Source organism: Zalophus californianus, chromosome 4 (assembly GCF_009762305.2).
Source record: "Zalophus californianus isolate mZalCal1 chromosome 4, mZalCal1.pri.v2, whole genome shotgun sequence".
Taxonomy (NCBI): Eukaryota; Metazoa; Chordata; class Mammalia; order Carnivora; family Otariidae; genus Zalophus; species Zalophus californianus.
In genome coordinates, this window is record NC_045598.1 from 84,218,731 (window position 1) to 84,238,219 (window position 19,489).

Genomic DNA, 19,489 nt, shown 5'->3' on the forward strand with positions numbered 1-19,489 from the left:
GAATAAATATAAAAACTAAAAGTACTCAGGTCGGTCCTTTTGAGTTAATTGATTTAAAGACATATGTGGTTGCCAGAGGGGAGATGGGGGGGGAAGGATGACTGAAATAGATGAAAAGGATTAGAAATACACTTACCTTAATAAGCACTGAATAATGTATAGAATTGCTGGATCATTATATTGTATAGCTGAAACTAATATAATACTGTATGTTCATTTTTTTAATTTAGAATACTTTAAAAATAAATTATAAATAAAGATATATCGATAAATAGTTTTCAGAAATGCTTTATTATAATTAAAATATCAGGGTTGGTCTTTTGACTATATTTCAAACCCATTTGTCACCTCCTTTGTCATAATTATTAGAGATAGTGTCAGAATTATGTGTCTTTATAAGATGATATAAATTTCCCAAATTCTAGATTAAACCTAAATATAGGCATGCCTTGGAGATAGTGTGGGTTCAGGTCCAGACCACTTCAATAAAGCAAAAATCACAATAAAGCAAATCAAATAAATTATTTGGTTTCCCAGTTCATGTCAAAATTACATTTACATCATACAGTAGTCTATTTAATATGCAATAGCATTGTATCTAAAAAAACCAATGTACATACCTTAATTAAAAAGTATCTTATTGCTAAAAAGCATCCGAGCTTTCAGCAAGTCATAATCACTGACCACAGATCACCATAACAAATAAAATAATGAAGTTTGAAAAATTGTGAGAAATACCAAGATGTTACACAAAGTGAGCAAATGCTGTTGGAAAAACGGTGCCTATAATAGACTTGCTTGACACTGGGTTGCCACAAACCTTCAGTTTGTAAAAAAACGCAGTGTCTGAGAAGTGCAGTAAAGCAAAGCACAGTAAAACAAGGTATGCCTGTATATGTACAGCTTATTGCTCAGAATAATTATGCATAAACAGCATAAATTTTATCTCCTTTATTGTATGAACAGGAAGGGCTTCCATCTATCACCATGAATATTGTGGGGTTTTTTTCAAAATTTGTTTTTATTTGCTTGAATGTAGTCACAGAAAACCCAACCCTGCCATAGTTCTTGTACCTCATCTAGAAACTGAGTCTGATTGTGTATGATGTGAACATTCTTATATTCTATCCTTTATTGCTCCACAGTATTTATCATTGTTTGCATTTATTTTCTTTATTTCTTTTGTCCATGAGAAGTAAGAACATCTTGCACCGCAGGAATCACTGTTCCACTTTACCTGTGATCCCATCCCTCCCACCTGTTCCTCGACTTTGCTCTACTAATTATCCTTTCTTGGTATTCCACTTGATTCTTCCTTCTTAAGCTAGAAAGAAATTTGTCAGCACATCCTAAAATAAAGTCCGTTCATACTGTTCGTACCTCTAGCTGTGTCCTGTTGTTCTGTTTTCTTCTCAGCACACTTCCTATAGGAATAGCCTCATTCCTTTTGCTTTCTGACCACCTTAGTCATTACCACCCACGGTCTGGCTTTTGTTTTGCCCTCACCACTCTGGTGAAGCCAACTCAACAAGATCCTTTCTTTTTTCTTTTCTTTTTAAGATTTTATTTATTTTAGGTAGAGGAGGGGTGGGTGGGGGGTGGAGGGAGGGACAAGCAGACTCCACACTGAACTCGAGGCAGGGCTCAATCTCACATCCCTGATATCTTGACCTGAACCAAAACCAAGAGTTAGATGCTTAACCGACTGAGCCATGCAGGCACCCCTTCAACAAGATCCTTTCTTGTTCCCAGATCCCATGACTTCCTTTCGGTTCTCTTCTTTGACCTGCCTATAGTATTTGATATTGTTGCTTTCTTCTTTTCATAAAAAACTTTATGCCATCCACAGTATTAGGTTTCCCTTGTTTACCTCATGCTAGTAACAATTATAATAATAGGAAGTAATATTTATTGAGTTCTTACTGTGTTCCAGGCATGGTTCTAAATGCGTTTATATGACATTACTCATTTAGTCCAAAAAAAAAAAAAAAACTATATAAAATAGCTATTATTATGATTATCCTATTATTGTTATTATTCACTTCTCCACTCTCTAGGAATGTCACCGGGGGCAGGTCACTTGACTTCTCTGGGCCTGATTCCTCATCTGTATAATGGATGTACTGGGGTTGTTTTGAGGATGGATATGTTAGTACATGTCATATGGACAAGACACTAACTCAGCTTTGAGCTATGATTAGTTATCTCCATTTTATAAATTAAGCTAAGAAAGTTAAGTAATTTCTACAAAGTCAAATGGCAAGTCATCTGCTAGAGCTGTTACTAAGCTGTTACTAAACTCCAAGCAGCCTGCTCCACAGGCTGTGCTCTTAACTACTACACTGTTGTCTCAGTTTACTGCTTTTCTGGCTTTTCTTCCTGGCACCTATGTTCACTCTCCAAAAATCGGTCCTTAATCTTCCTTTTTTTTTTTAATCTACATTTTCTCCTGTTATATTTCATCTCATGTCTTCATTCTTTAGCAAATTTTGAATTCTCTTATAAGCTCCACTATTACTTTTCAGCTGTCTAATACACTTCTTACCTTGGAGGTCTTCCTGCCATCACTCATCTCCCACATACACAATTTTCTTCCCACTGCTGTTATGGTGTTACCATTATGCATGCTCTGCAAGCTCAAACATCCCAGGTACTTTTTGCTTTTTTACCTCATTACTTCTCCAGAACATCCAGATAGTCGTCAAGAGATTCTGCTGTATACTGCCTTCTAACAGCCCATCTTCTTTGCTCTTGCCGCTGCCTAACTTGTAACTCAGAACCTTTTCTCTGACCTAGGCAATAGCCTCCATACTTCAGTCTCCCCTTTCTCCATCTTGTCATATTACCTCAAATAAGATTAATTTGGCTGAAATATAACTCTCACAATTTTAGTCTTATATTTAAAAACCTTGGGTAATTCCCCATTGCATACAAAATGACATCCAAATTCCTTACTTTCCACAGTTTTTTCTCAAACTCTTTCCTTTTTTATTTCTTACCATTTCCTAATAGCTACTTTTGATAACACAGTAGCTTCGGGTGTGAGCTTTGGGTCCAGATTGGATTTCAGATTTTGTCCTTGTTACTTCCTTTACGTGTGACTTTGAGCAAATTACTTAACCTCTCTGAAATACATTTCTTCCTCTGTATTATGGTAATATCTCATTATTTGCTGCCAAGATTAAATGAAAAGATAGTTCAAAAATACTTGTCACAATTCGAGAAATGGTTTTATGTTAAGTGAATTATTACTCTTTTTGTTATCTATGGAATCTGTAGCAATGTCAACATTCTCATTCTTGATATTGATAAGTTGTATTCTCTTTTTTTCCCTGTTCTGCCTGACTAGAAAGTTTATCCATTTTATTGATCTTAAAGTACCAGTTTCTTGCTTTATTGATTTTTTCTGTTGTTTTTCTGGTTTTTGTTTTATTGATTTCTATCCTGCTCTTTATTATTCTCTTCTGCTTAGTTTAGGTTTAATTTGTTTGTCCTTGTCTAGTTTAAGGTAGAAGTTGAGGTCATTGACTTAAAGACCTTTCTTCTTATCTAATAAGGGGCTTAATGCTGTAAATTTCCCATTAAATACTAAATCAACAGTATCCCACAAATTCTGGCTTGTTGTGTTTTTATTTTCATTCAGTTGAAAATACTTTCTGCTTTCCCCTCTGATTCTTCTTTGACCCATCAGTCATTTAGAAAGGTGTTATTTAGCTTTCAAATATTGAGGAATTTTCCAGAGGTGTTTCTGTTACTGTTTTCAAAGTTAATTCCATTGTAGTCAGAGAATATACTTTATATGACTCTAATCCTTCTAAACTTATTGATACTTGTTTTAAGGCCCAGAATATGTTCTGTCTAGGTTACTAATTTGTTTTCCAGTGGCAGGGGGAAATGTGTATTCTGCTGTCCTTGGGTGGAATGTTCTATAAATGTCAACTAGGTCAAGTTGATTGATAGTGTTGTACAAAGTACTTACAAGTTTCTGTCTACTTGTTCTATGAATTACCTAGAGAAGAGCATTGATATCTCCTCTTATAATTATGGATGTCTTTTTCTCCTTGTAGCTATATCAGATTTTGCTTCATGTATTTTGAAAACTTATTATTAGATGCGTGTTTAGGATTATTTTGTTCTTTTCATGAATTGACCCTCTTATCATTATGAAATGACCTTCTTTATCACTGGCAGTATATCTTTGCTTCAGAATTTACTTTGTTTGATATTAATATAAGCACTTCAGATTTATTTTGATTGTTACCATAGTATATATTTTTTCATCCTTTACTTTTAACCTATTTGTGTCTTTATGTTTAGGGTAGGTTTCTTATACATGTACATAACAGCATATAATGGCAGTCTTGCTTTTTTGTGCAGCTTGATAATCTCTGACTTTTATTTGGAAAATTTAGGCTATTTACACTTAATGTGATTATTTATATGGTTAAGTATAAATATTTTTTTCTGTTTATTCTTTTCCTCTTTTTCTGCTTTTGGACTGGATATTTATTATTCAAAATATATTTATTCCATTTTATCTTCTTTGCTGGCTAATTAGCTACTTTTTTTAAGTGGTTGCTTTAGGTTTATATATACATCTTTAATTTATCATAGTTTACCTTCAAGTATAGTATAAGAATCTTAAAATAGTATAGTTCTATTCCTCCCTTCCAGGCTTTTGTGCTATTATCATCATCTATTTTGCTTTGCATATGTTATAATTCCCCCCACAACATTGTTATTACTTTTTGTTTATGCCATCAGTTATTTTTTAAAGGTATTTAAATAATACAGAAAAAAGTCTTGTATAACCACTCACATAGTTGCCATTTCCGGTGTTGATCTGTTTGTGAATATCTCTGTTTCCATCTGGTACAATTTTCTTTTGCCTAAGAAATTCCTCTGTCATGTCTTATAGTGCAAGCCTGCTCATGATAAATTCTTTAAGCTCTTAAATTGTCAGAAAAGTTTTTATTTTGCCTTTATTTTTGAAAGATATTTTTGTTATGCATAGAATTAAAGGTTGACAAGTTTTTTCTTTCAGTGCATTGAAGTGTTACCTTGTTTTGACAGGAAATCTGCTCTCATCCTTATATCTAATCTGCCACTATTTCCATTAAGTATATTTTTCATTTTATACATTATAGTTTTCATCTCTTGAAGTTTGATTTCGGTCTTTTTTCTATCTTCCATGTCTCTGCTTAATATTTTGAACATATAGAATACAGTTACAGTAACTATTTTAATGTCTTTGTCTGCTAATTTATATCTGGGTTGGTTTCACATATGATTATTCTCTTCTTATGGGTTGTATTAGCCTACTCTTGACCTGCTAGTGTTTTATTGGATGCCAGCTATGAATTTTACCTTGCTTGGTATTAGATTTTTTTTGTATTTCTATAAATATTCTCGAACTTTGTTTTGGAATGCAGTTAAATTATTTGGGAACAGTTTGATCCTTTCAGGTTTTGATTTTAAGGTTTTTTTTTTAATTTTTTAATTTTATTTATTTGATAGAGGGAGATTAAGAGGGCACACAAGCAGGGGCAGCAGGGAGGGAGAGGAGGGAGCCTCTCTCTGCTGAGCAGGGCGCCTGATGCGGGTCTCAATCCCAGGACCCTGGGATCATGACCTGAGCCGAAGGCAGACACTTAACTGACTGAGCCACCCAGGCACTCCTGATTTTAAGCTTTGTTGGGCCTGGCCAGAGCAGCATTTAGTCTAGGGCTAATTATTCTCCACTAATGAGTCATGGCCCACCTGAGTTCTCTATCCCATATCCCTAAAATTCTGAAGTTTTCAAACCTGGCTGGTGGAAATAAGCACTGTTCCTGACCCTTTTTAAATGTCATCAGGTACTACTTTAATTCTTTCAGGTGGTTCTTTCCCCATCTTTCATTAGTTTCCTGTTGTGTGTTGACTGATCGGTAGGTGAATACTTGAGTGGGACCCTCTGCATATCTCCAGAGTTCTCTCTTTTTTAGTACTCTGTCCTGAAAATTCTAGCTGCCTTGTTCTTCCTAGACTGTCAGTTCCATTTCTTCAACTTAAGGAATCTGCCAGGCTCTACCTGTGTTCCCTTCCCTGTGCCAAATCCTGGAAACTCCCTCCAGGCAGTAAGTAGTCCTAGGGCTTCCTTCATTTTATTCTCATTTCTTAGGGATCACTGTTCTTTGTTGCCTAATATCCAGTATCTTGAAGATTATTGCTTCATATTCCTTGTCCAGAACTTTGTTTTAGGCAGGAGAGGAATATTGTCTGTGCTGTTCCATGTTTGTCAGAAGTGGAAGACCTTTGCTTTCTGGCCCAGTCAAATGTTTTAAGCTTATCTTTTACTTTCCCTGCCCCAGCCTAGGTGGGCAATTCTCTATCCCTGGTTTGTTTACTAGCTTATTTGTTTTTTGTGTTTGTGAAGAATGTTATTTAAAAGCCCAGATCCGGGGGCACTTGGCTGGCTCAATCGATAGAGCATGTGACTCTTGATCTTGGGGTTATGAGTCTAAGCCCCACATTTGGTGTCGAGATTACTTTAAAAAAATAATTTTTTTTTTAATTTTATTTATTTGACACAGAGAGATAGCTAGAGAGAGAGCACAAGCAGGGGGAGTGGCAGGCAGAGGCAGAGGGAGAAGCAGGCTCCCTGCTGAGCAAGGAGCCCAATTCGGGACTCGATTCCAGGACCCTGGGATCATGACCTGAGCCTAAGGCAGCCGCTCAACCAAGCCACCCAGGCATCCAAAAAAATAAATTATTTAAAAATAACTAAATACAGGGTGCCTGGGTGGCTCAGTCGTTAAGCGTCTGCCTTCGGCTCAGGTCATGATCCCAGAGTCCTGGGATCGAGCCCCACATCAGGTTCCCTGCTCCGCGGGAAGCCTGCTTCTCCCTCTCACACTCCCTCTGCTTGTGTTTCCTTTCTCGCTGTCTCTCTCTCTGTCAAATAAATAAAATCTTTAAAAAAAAATAAATACGTACATGCATACATACATTAAAAAAAATAAAAGCCCAGAGCTAAATACTTGGTGTATTCGTGCTCTTGAGGAATTGTTATTGTGCCTTCCAGTAGATAGAGCTAGGAAATGATATAGATAGATAGATAGATAGATAGATAGATAGATAGATAGATAGATAGATAGATAGATAGATAGATAGATGATAGATAGATGATAGATAGATAGATAGATAGATAGATAGATAGATAGATAGATAGGCAGATCTCTATCTCTGTGTATTTATCTATCTCTATATATTGAAAACCTACATTCACACCAGTTCCACTCAGTGTTTAATCTTGTTTTCTCCCTTATCATATTTGTAATTCCCTTTAACAACAGTGAGTAAGCTACTCCCCATTCTCTGCTATCACTACCAAATGGATTCAGCTCACCCTTTTCTGGCTCTTGGTATACCTCTTCCTTCATGGGCCTGACAACCCCACACTAGGCCACACTTATGTGTGGATGCCCTCCTTGCACCACTTGGGTTCTAGGGCACCCCCACCCTTGGTGTGAACTCTCTTCATACACCTCAGCCTGTGGCATCCCACCCTGTGCTATCCCTGCTACCCTTCTTTCCTCTCCTCCCCAACTCAGATCACCGACCTTTGTCCCACCTAATGACTTGAATGAATTTTTCAGAAAGGAAGGGAAAGAAGAATTCTTTTACCAGTATGGATATGTTCCATGTTCTAGTTCCACATATAATTATGAGCAGCATGTCACTGGTTCTGTAAGTTTGTCTCTTAACTTCAGTACTATATTAGTTTGCTAGAGCTGCCATAACAGAGCACTACAAACTGAGTAGTTTAAATATTTTCTTATTGTCTCACAGTTATAAAGACCAGAAATTTTAAATCAAGGTGTTGGCAGGGCCATGCTCCCTCTGAAGATCCTAGGGAAGGATCTCTCCCAGCCCTCTCTCCTAGGTTCTTTTTTTTTTTTTAAGATTTTATTTATTTACTTTTAAGTAAATAAATATTTACTTTTAAGATTTTACTTATTTACTTGAGAGAAATAGCGTGCTTGAACATGAATTGGGGGAGGGCCAAGGGAGAAGAGAAGCAGACTCCTTGCGGAGCAGGGAGCCAGATGCAGAGCTCAATCCCAGGACCCTGGGATCAGATATTTAAGGCAGATGCTTAAACAACTGAGCCACCCAGGTGCCCCTCAAATAATAATTTCAATCTAAATTCTTTATACATAGATCGTAAGGATATCCTGTTTTATTTTGTAGCAAATGACTATATATGATTAGTTTTCTATACTAGAAGGAAAAGCACCAAATGTATTGCCTATTTTGCTAATCCAAATAAGATATGTGTTATATCTCATAAAATATCTTTTCTTTTTTTAAGATCCCCTTGGAAAGGACTTCCTGAACTGACCAATGAGAATGGCCAATACTGTCCTTTCAGCTGTGAAACACAAGCCTGGTCAATCGCTACTATTCTTGAAACACTCTATGACTTATAGTTGATTCATGGATATGTATTAAGTATGCAATCACTTGTATTATGGAATGCAAGGTCAAAATATAATGTAAATGTTTTATATGCACAGGCTTGAGTCATTTTAAAAATCTTATTCATAGGATATTGATGCCCAGTTAGGTAAGACTTTAAAAGCATTGATCTTTCTTTTGTTTTGTTTTGTTTTTTTAATGTACACAGGTAGCTTTTGATGTGAATCAGAAAGAAAAACTATCATAACCAATAGGATGTTTTTCTTTTGAATTCAGGAAGTATTCTTGAAATGCCTAGAAATAAAGAGTTTGATCCAGAGTTTGAAAAAGAAAAATCATGTAATCTACTGTACATAAGTAAAAACAAAATATGAGAATGTAATAATGAAAGAAATGGAAAGGTATTTTTAAATTGTGGTATTATATTTTCTTTAATAATAATACATACTGAATATGCTATAGTTAACTACTGTTCTCACCTTTTACTGTATTATTCCTAGCACCTTCCAAACTGCATTCGATAAATGCTAACTAAATATTGAATCATGGAAGTATCTATCTACAATGTTATGTTCAGAAATGGAGCACAGGTGTTCACTGTGTGCTTTTATTTCACTAATATATTAATATGTTTTTAATATAATGAATGCCATAATTTGCTATATTATGCATACATAGGATGTATGAAAAAAACAAGAATTTAAGAATTTATTTCCTACAAACAGTTTTGTAGAATTAATCTTGAGTTCCTATTTCCTACTGTGAGATGGTTTACATTCTCAAAATGCACATTGTTGGTCATACTTATGAGAACTTTGAAGAAAAACATGCTAAATTAATTTTTCTAAAACTTTATTATTTTTAGTTTGTGTGTAAAAGATATTGATGGGTCATAGTAGATGCTAGTTTCCTATTAACTAAAACCTACATTGACAAGCTTAGCATTGAGAACAACCTTAATGTAATAAAAATATATGAATTTAGTAGTTATCTTGAATTCAGTAGAATCATTTAAAAAGTTTTTCATGACCTCAATTCTGAAAAGTCATAAAAGGAAAAAGATTTTTAACATTGATATGAGTTAATATTTTTGAATAATACTTATTGTCTAGATGGATTTTTTTTATCATTTTACTGTTTTTGTCTCAAGAAAACACTTAAATAAGATCATTATACTTTTAGTTGAAAGAAAATGGTTGCAGAGATCCTTTCATTACTATTTAATATTTTTCAGTGGTATATTTATAGTTAATAAAATAATGGTACAGTAACACTTTTCTTGCATAAAGGTCACATACCCAACCATCTTAAGTATGACTAAGAAATAAAAATAAAAGTAAACTAAAACTTCTGGGTAGCAAAAACATATGAATACTTAAAGATGTCAAATTCCCACATTCAAAAGCTCTTGCAACTTACTGTGTCCTGCACAACCTTCTTCAAAGCTGACCCTACTTTAGAAATAGTTTTAACTAGCTTACTTTTTTGGTTTCCCAACCTAAAGCAGATTAAATCCTACAAGTTTTAGGACAGTTATGATAGTCATCTGATCACTATCTATAAACTCATTGGTTTCCAAATGTCCCTTCCTTCTTCATTGCTCAATGTATAAATTTCTCTAAACTTTGCAGTTACAAGGAATGACCTTCCTTGAGAGAGTGAACCATTAGTCATCAAAGGTTTTTTGCAGTTATGTTGCTGTACCTTAACTTCTTATATTAAAGGTGGTAAGAAAAATAACTGAAAACCAGTGTATTTAATGAAATCAAGTAATAGCTGATAGTTAAATGGGATGGATGGACGAATGGATAGATAGATAGATAGATAGATAGATAGATAGATAGATAGATAGATAAAAAGTTGATAATTTCTAAAACATAGCCATATTGGGATGTAGGGCAATTACCCACCTCAGCAATTTTTAAGGATATCATGTTGTGCTAGAAAATTAATTGGTTAATATTCCAATAAGGAATATTAGGGAAAGAACATTGTGATTATCTGCATGGTCTATTTTAAAGTTTAAGAAGGCATGTTAGACATTATTTCACTAAAGGTAGTTAAAATAACAGTTTTAGACTTTAGACGGATAAATGTCATTTGAAGAACATTTAAATAAAATGCTTCATTCCTGAGTGATGTTGGATGAGGTACCATTATATCACATTTTGATGATGGTTCTGTGCCTTGGTTCTTCACTAATCCAGATCAATCTTACTCTTTAACAAGAGAAGTAAGTTTGCCAGTATAACCAGAATGCTGTGATAATTAGCTAAGTTTCAAAGATAGTTGAAGAAGCATGAGGCCTGTCATCGTATCTGTGGACATTATAACCTAGTGAATTGTGATCCATTTCCAATATGTCTTCAACTGCTATATCTAGTTTAAAAAATGTCATTTTTATGTCTGTGTGCCAAGAAAATAAAAATCTTTTCTCAAGGACCATATTTTATTTCATTCCATTATTTACCAATTAATCTGTTGACTACTACCATTTATTCAGGGCTTGCTTATTTTAGGTACTTATTTTTTTTGCTGGATGTGGGAGGGCAAAAAGAAGAGGAAGAATTTTAGACTGGTAATTTATTTAATAGCCATACTGAAATTAGGAGCAAAATAAACTTTTGATATATAATTAGATCTGTTAGCAACTATATACTCCCCTGGTATTTCTTTTTTTTTTTTTTTTTAAGATTTTATTTTTTGACAGAGAGAGAAGGAACACAAGCAGGGGGAGTGGGAGAGGGAGAAGCAGGCTTCCCACGGAGCAGGGAACCTGATGTGGGGTTTGATTCCAGGACCCTGAGATCATGACCTGAGCTGGATGCTTAACTGAATGAGCCACCCAGGCACCCAAGCCACCCAGCACCCCTCCCCCCCTGGTATTTCTTGAAACCTTTTACTCTACCATGAATTTTTTATTTACCTTTCATCCACTTACTAAAGGCAAATACTATAGGCCAGAACGGATATAATGTAGATGTGTGCCTCCCAAAAGTGGCCATAAAGATTGTTTCACATGTCTTTTTTTTTTTAAGAGGATGTATGTATTTGAGAGTGAGTGAGCTGGGGTAAGGGCAAAAGAGAGGGAGAGGAAGAGAGAATTCAAGTAGACTCCCCGCTGAGCCTGGGGCCCAAAGCAGGGCTCCATCCCAGGACTCTGAGATCATGACCTGAGCTGTATGCTTAACTGAATGAGCCACCCAGGTGCCCCATTTCTACTTTTGTTTTGTTTTGTTTTTAATTATAATATAGAATAAAATAATATCAAATGACCAAGTTGATCCATTTAGTCTTTGCCTTTAATTACTGTTGGTTCATTTTTACTGCAGATAATTATCTCTATCTTCAGATAAAAAGTAATTACCTAGAAATCCAAACTTCGAAAGTTTTTATGAATGAATTTGTCAAACTTGACAAACTTATTTATATAGATCCTCAATATGCTAAAATAATGAACTCAGGCAAGTTGTTTAGTTTGTGTTTTCCATTTGTACAGGCCTTGAATTATTAATACTGATACTATATCATTTTGGCTACAAATTTTTTCCCTAATGTTTGCCTTGTTATTTTGGTTAGAGGTTTTTTTTGTTTAACTTACAAAAGCTTTTAATTTTTCTTCAATCACATCTCCTCATGTTTATCTCTTCTATCTCTCCAAAATTTAGTCAACCTCATTCAATAATTTAATAAACTTTTTCTTCTGATTTAATATCTGTGTTTTATAGCAATATCCAGCAATGAGGTGAGACATTATTTAGGTTTTTTCTCAACTGTAACATTCCAAACTCATGAACTGAATATGACTTATAGTGATTCCATTTTTCAATTATTTAATTTCTGGGATATCCTGTTGAAGTTATTTGTGCCTATTTACTCATTTAACTTATAATATTTTGTTTTAATATTTTTAGAGCTATTTCTTACCAATCTCCTACTCTCCTTCTTTGGAATCCTGTTTTATATACCCCTCTTTGTTCTTCTTAAGTACTTTTACATATCCAAAAAGTATTCCCTTACTGTTTTTACTACTTATACTCACACTGTAAGTTAATGTGATAAGAACTGACATTAACTGTATTTACTCTCATCTAGGAACATAGGCTGTCTCCATTTATTCAAAACAATTTTTAGCTTGCTGAAATTCTTCCTAATTCTTACGGTTTTGGTTGCTATTATGTATGTGATCCATTTTGGCTCAACTTAATAGCCAATTAGTTGGAATAAAAAATTCAGACTTAATAAACATTTATGAGCCCCTACCATGTAATAGTCAATTTTATACTAAATATTTTATACCCATTTTATAAATAAGAATATTGCTAAAGTGTCTTGCCCTAAGTCACACAACACATAAATCACAGAACCAAGACTCAACCCCGTCTTTTTACTACAAATCCCCTCTCAAAGAATCTCAAAATTGCAGTTTTCTGTCCTTGTCTTCACAGTTCTTGCCATCATCCATCCATAAGTCAAGCATGGCTGTTACCAGCTGCCATCTGATTACAGAAAGCATTAAATCTTGTTCTTCTTGGGTTTAAGCATAATCCCTGGTCAAAATGCTGTGTCTGCTTGGGTCTAAGCATATCACCTGGTCAAAATGCTACGTCTGCAGCCATCTGCCTTAATAAGGTAACTAATTCTCGGCTAAATATTCAGACCCCAAGTACCAAGCATGGGTTAGTTTACACAACTTGAATACATTTGCAAATATAAGTGTCCTCCATCAAGTTGAGGCAGAAAAAAGTCAGAGACAATAAGGATAAGAATGGTTAAGAGAGGAGGACCTGGGTTGGTTGGTTGTCTGCCTTCACCTCAGGTCATGATCCTCCGAAGGTCCTGGGATAGAGCCCCTATTGAGCTCCCTGCTCCTCAGGGAGACTGCTTCTCCCTCTCCCTCTGCCCCTCCTCCTGCTTGTGCTCTCTCTCGCTCACGCTCTCTCTCTCATGAATAAATAAAATCTTTAAAAAAAATGTTAAAAGATGGCCAGCTATCAAAATTCCTACATGAGAATTTTGGTAAGAAGTTAAGATTCAAAAAACAAATAAAAAAAGAACATTCACCCCCAGGCATGGAGAATACCAAAGGAAGCAATTTATGTCTGTGGAAGTTCACTAACATATGGCACTTCATTCTGCGAATGTTTACTGTTAACATTTATTGTAACTGACATATTTTGAAAGTGCAAAACTAAGCACTAAGTTCTTCTTAGACACCTTATAATCATAACACACACACACACACACACACACACACACACACACACAACGATTTATCTTGACTACCACATCACATTTGATAGATCACAAAGTCTCACTTTTACCTGACTAGCTTCTCACCTATTCCCCTCTTTCTGTTTGCACTCTTGTCTTGTCCTTAGACTAATAAAATGATTTCTTAGTTGGTCACAACTTACTTCATCCCTCATAGAACTATGAGGAAAACCTCTATTGAACACGGCTTCTATCCCATCACTGCTCAGAGGACACTTGGGATCCTCTATAATCTGGCCCCTTCTCTCTCCAGTCTTGGTACGATGACACTTTGCTTTTTCCAAAGCTGATTCCTTTACTCTCTGAGCCTGTTTCTTCAACTGTAAAAACAAGAATGATGGTAATACCTACACTGCAGGGCAGTAAATGTTCATGAAGGTAACCCATAGTTTATCAGGATTAAGTTTGATGGCATGTAACAGAACCCAAATAACAGTGGTCTAAGTGAGATTGAGGTGCAGAGGTGTGCAATCCAAGGCTGATAAACTGGTTCATGGTCATCAGGAACCAAGGTAGCAACTAATGGACAAAGAATATTCTTATCACTTCCCAGGTATAATTTTTTTAATGTGAGCTCATTATCTCCTAGATGTGAGCAGAGGTGTACAATAATCACTTATATTTTGTTTTTTTTTAATTTTATTTATTTATTTGTCATCGAGAGAGCACAAGCAGGGGGAGCGGCAGGCAGAGGGAGAAGCAGGCTCCCCACTGAGCAGAGATTAATGACCTGAGCTGAAGACAGACACCAAACCGACTGAGCTACCCCGGTGCCTCCCCCTTTTTTATTTATTTATTTTTTTAATTTTTGTTAGATTCTTAAACTTATGTTTAACTCTAAAAAGAGGGGCTTCCGAGAGCCATTCTGCAAGCTCACTGAAGAGCCAGGAATATTGTACACGAGGCAGAACTGCGCCCGTCACTGCAGCCGACTGCTGAGGGCGGCTCCGGAGGCTGGGCAAGTTCGAGCAAGCGCCACCAGAGGGCAGTGTGTGCTCAGCTCCCGACCCGACTCACCCGGATAGCATTGGGAAGTCTCACTTCTCTCCAGCTGGAGCAACCACCCCTTTTACCCTAACTCGGACCCTTGCCCGCCGAAATCAGGGTATATATCCTTTCTTTAAAGTTCATAATAAATCTAACTTTATAGTAAGTTTAATATAAAATTATAAGATATGGACTTTTTTTCTGTCATAAATGAAACTTCGCTTTCCTTTTTGGATCAATAGTGAGCGTAATTATTTCCGCTCTCCCTTGTCACTCTTTACATCAGGCTTTCCAAATACTCCCAATCACACTCCCCTATTGCGATTGGTGACATTACCCCTGAAAGGAGGTAACTGATTCTAAAGGCAATGCGGTGACTTTTCAACAAATCACTCAGTAAGAGACAGTGCCAATTATGAAAGCTCTGAAATTACAAATTCTTCACATTTACTTTCATAGTGTCATGGTAATTTCTCCAATTGTATCATCTCTTTATCAGTAAATTCATTAGTGCATTTTTATAGAAAAGAAATCCCTTATTGGGATAATCATTTCTCAATATATATGTATAGCAAATCATCACACTGTCCACCTTAAGCTTACACAATGTTATATGTCAATTATATCAGAATAAAGCTGGGGGGAAAAATGAAACCGAGGCCCCAAACCCAAAATTAAATACATATTATTTTAACAATAGATAGGTTGAAGTTTTAATTCATGAGAAAATTGAAGTTTTGTTTTTTTTTTTCAACCAGTAAAGAGATTTTAATTTCACTTTAGTAATAGTATGGGAGAAACAAGAAACAACTTTGCGGAAAGGCTCTTTGGATAACAATATCTACTACAGTATTAAGAGGTAAGGTATTTCTGTGTAGCCAATTTGGGTCAGGAAGATGAGATTCCCATTGCCTTCCAATTATTTCCCATAATGAGGAGTGGATAGGAAACAGTAGAGATGTCGGAGCCATTTCCTCATTGCAAAGTATTTGAAGAGGTTAGAGGCAAGCTCTGTTTTCTCTAGACTATAAAATGTCTCAGCATCTTGATGACTTTTTGTAAGTTTAATCTTTTCCCTGTAGTTAACAACGTAACTCAATCATGTCCTATTTTGTTCTCAGCCAATTTTGGATGAAGCCTCTCCTACTAAACTCAGAGACTTTCAGGGCACAAGTAAGTGTCTAGAATTTTTTTTTTAAATACGAGACATGACCATACTTAAAATATGACAGTTCATTATTAAGAAGAGAGATCCATAACCTTGGTCCTTTCTTTCCTGGAAGCATTCTTAAAACTGGCATGTTTAAACCTCTTCAAACAAGTTGTAAAGGGAGAATTAGGATACCATCCATTTCTGTTTGGTATTGGAAGGAAAGAAAAAGATCCTGGATGTGTTTGAAGGGGTTTTGTTGATTTGTTTGTTTTCTCCTCAAAATGATTACAAATCCCTCTTGAGGGTCCTATTTTCTAGTCAAGGTTAGTGTTTTTGAATAATAAAAGTGAAGAAGCTTCAGGTCTAGCATTACTTTCATATTCATGACCCAGAAATTCATATGTAAAAGAAAACGATTGTGAATACAGCTTGGCTTATCCAGACAATTCCCTCCTCCTAATTTCTTCTGAATTGGGGTCTCAGCTCATTATGATTCAAAATCCAGGAAGTGGAAAAAAGAGAAGCTCTGGAGGCTAAGCTGATCTACACAATAAAGGGTTGGAGAAAATTGGGAAAGGAAAGAGAACCTTTGGAAAGCCGATGAAAAGGGTGATGTAGGGTCCAGTGCCCACCCACCCAACATCTGTTACCTGCTTAGGTAACTATTTCTGTCAACTGAGTCTTGCTCTGAAGGATGTTCCTTCAAATCAAGTATACAGTAATATTTTTTAAAGGGAAATGAAATTCATAAGTCACGTCCAAACTCGTGTTTAACCCTAACTTCTAGCAAGTGCTGCTATAAAAAAGGCTGACAATTCAGTTTAACTCCCTGCAAAATACCTCTCACACTCTCTGGAGGAGATGTTAACATTACCAAGGAGCAATCAACTAAAGAGAGGAGACTTCAAGGAATGTTTATGGTCAAAAAATAATTCAGAAAGTAGAAAGTCTGGCACACACACACAGAGCCAAGAGTTCAAATGAAGGAAAGATGGTAATCATTTTCCCAGGTCACCAGAAGCTGGAAGAAAAAATAAATCCTGGGAAACAGTAACCAGGATACAGATGGCAGACAACACTGGGTATTTACCCCAAACATACAGATGTAGTGAAAAGAAGGGGCACATGCACCCCAATATTCATAGCAGCAGTGTCCGCAATAGCCAAACTGTGGAAGGAGCTGAGGTGCCCTTCAATAGATGAATGGATAAAGAAGATGTGGTCCATATATACAATGGAATATTACTCAGCCATCAGAAAGGATGAATACCCACCATTTGCATCGACATGGATGGGGCTGGAGGAGATTATGCTAAGTGAAATAAGTCAAGCAGAGAAAGTCAATTATCATATGGTTTCACTTATTTGTAGAACATAAGGAATAGCACGGAGGACATTAGGAGAAGGAAGGGAAACTGAAGGGGGGGAGATCGGAGGGAGAGATGAACCATGAGAGACTATGGACTCGGAGAAACAAACTGAGGGTTCTAGAGGGGAGGGAGTGGGGGAAGGGGGTAGCCGGGTGATGGATATTAAGGAGGGCATGTGTTGTAATGAGCACTGGGTGTTATATGCAAACAATGAATCATGGAACACTACATCAAAAACTAATGATGTACTGTATGGCGACTAACAACACAATAAAAAAATGAATTAAAAAAAAAGATGGCAGACAACATTTGCACCTTGGCCTTCCTTCTCTCCACAGACCAGGGCTACTCAAAATGCTCCACAAACCAGTGTAGGGGAACAAACCGTATGGGGTGCCTGGGTGGCTCAGTCGTTAAGCATCTGCCTTTGGCTCAGGTCATGATCTCAGGGTCCTGGGATCAAGCCCCATCGGGCTCCCCGCTCAGCGGGGAGCCTGCCTCTCCCCCTCCCACTCCCCCTGCCCGTGTTCCCTCTCTCGCTGTGTCTCTCTCTGTCAAATAAATAAAATATTTAAAAAAACAAAAAACAAATTAAGTAATTAATTAAAAATTAAAAACAACCAAGCGGGGGTCTCCCGTGACCCTCTCCCAGCCGAGCTCCTACGCCCCCCTCCCGCTTTTTCCGAAGGCGCTGGGCGGCTCCACCCTCCGCGGGAGGCGGCACTGCACAATCCGGTCCGACCTTCAATGTTCCACGCTTCCTGGCCAGAATCTCCTCGGCTTTTTTTTTTTTTTCCCTCCCCCTCGCCCCCTCCCCGCCCCAGCTGCCTCTATTTCCTTAAGAAAGTTTTTTTTTTTCTCTCTCTCCCTCCCCTACACCCTAGCGGCGCGGGAGCAGGCGGGGCGGGCGGCTGAGTTTTCCAATAAATTACTTCACCAAGATGTCCAGAGATAGGCAAAAGTCCGTTGATGAGAGCCCCAGCACCAGCAGTGGTAGTTCAGATGCAGACCAGCGACACTCAGCCGCTCCAGAGCCTGAAGAACAGGAAGAAAGAAAACCTTCTGCCACCCAGCAGAAGAAAAACACCAAACTCCTAAGCAAAACCACTGCTAAGTTATCCACTAGTGCTAAAAGAATTCAGAAGGAGCTAGCTGAAATAACTCTCAATCCTCCTCCTAACTGCAGTGCTGGGCCTAAAGGAGATAACATCTATGAATGGAGATCCACTATACTTGGTCCACCAGGTTCTGTATATAAAGGTGGTGTGTTTTTTCTGGATATTACTTTTTCATCTGATTATCCATTTAAGCCACCAGAGATTACTCTTCACACCAGAATCTATCACTGCAACATCAACAGTCAGGGAGTCATCTGTCTGGACATCTTTAAAGACAACTGTAGTCCTGCTTTGACTATTTCAAAGGTTTTGCTGTCGATTTGTTCTCTTTTGACAGATTGCAACCCTGCGAATCCTCTGGTTGGAAGCATAGTCACTCAATATTTGACCAACAGAGCAGAACATGACAGGATAGCCAGACAGTGGACCAAGAGATACGCCACATAATTCACAGAATTTGTATGCATGTGAAGGAGCAGAAAGCCCCTTCTCACTGTGCTGCAAATCTTTATAGCCTTTACAATACTGACTTTGTGTATGTTATACTGATTCTACTCTCTCTTTTTTATCCTTTGGAGACTGGGAGGCTCCCCAAAAAGGTAAATGCTATCAAGAGTAGAACTTTGTAGCTGTAGATTAGTTATGTTTAAAATGCCTACTTGCAGGTCTTGCTTCTTTGGGATATCAAAATGTATTTTTTTAAAGATTTTATTTATTTATTTGACAGAGAGAGACACAGTGAGAGAGGGAACACAAGCAAGGGGAGTGGGAGAGGGAGAAGCAGGCTTCCCGTGGAGTAGGGAGCCCGATGCGGGGCTCGATCCCACAACCCTGGGATCATTACCTGAGCCGAAGGCAGACACTTAACGACTGAGCCACCCAGGTGCCCCCAAAATGTATTTTGTGATCTACTAAGTATACTGGTCCTGAAGTCTACCAAATATTATAGTGCATTTTAGCCTAAATCATTATCTGTATGAAGTTATAAAAGTAGCCATAGATGACTAGGAATTATGTCATTTGTATTAAACCCAGATCTATTTTTGAGTATGTGGTTCATGCTGTCGTGAAAAATGTTTTACCTTTTACTTTTGTCGGTTTGTAATGAGAGGATTTCCTTTTGTCCT

The 19,489-nt window shown here is 36.9% G+C and overlaps 2 protein-coding genes and 1 long non-coding RNA gene across 3 annotated transcripts in view; 2 read left to right on the top strand and 1 right to left on the bottom strand.

The window, feature by feature from the left end:
* Window positions 1-10,899, top strand: part of AGL (amylo-alpha-1, 6-glucosidase, 4-alpha-glucanotransferase) — a 77,296-nt gene extending 66,397 nt beyond the window's left edge. The window contains exon 34 of the mRNA XM_027584480.2: window positions 8,354-10,899. Within this exon, the coding sequence (XP_027440281.2) occupies window positions 8,354-8,471 (118 nt within the window). The 3' untranslated portion in view covers window positions 8,472-10,899. The remainder of the gene's footprint in view (window positions 1-8,353) is intronic.
* The window catches only part of LOC113917338, a 47,416-nt gene that overhangs the window by 16,810 nt on the left and 11,117 nt on the right, over window positions 1-19,489 (bottom strand). The window lies entirely within an intron of this gene.
* Window positions 18,186-18,809, top strand: LOC113917201 (ubiquitin-conjugating enzyme E2 E3-like). The gene has a single exon (XM_035726993.1). It carries the CDS (start codon window positions 18,186-18,188, stop codon window positions 18,807-18,809), a length of 624 nt encoding a protein of 207 aa, XP_035582886.1.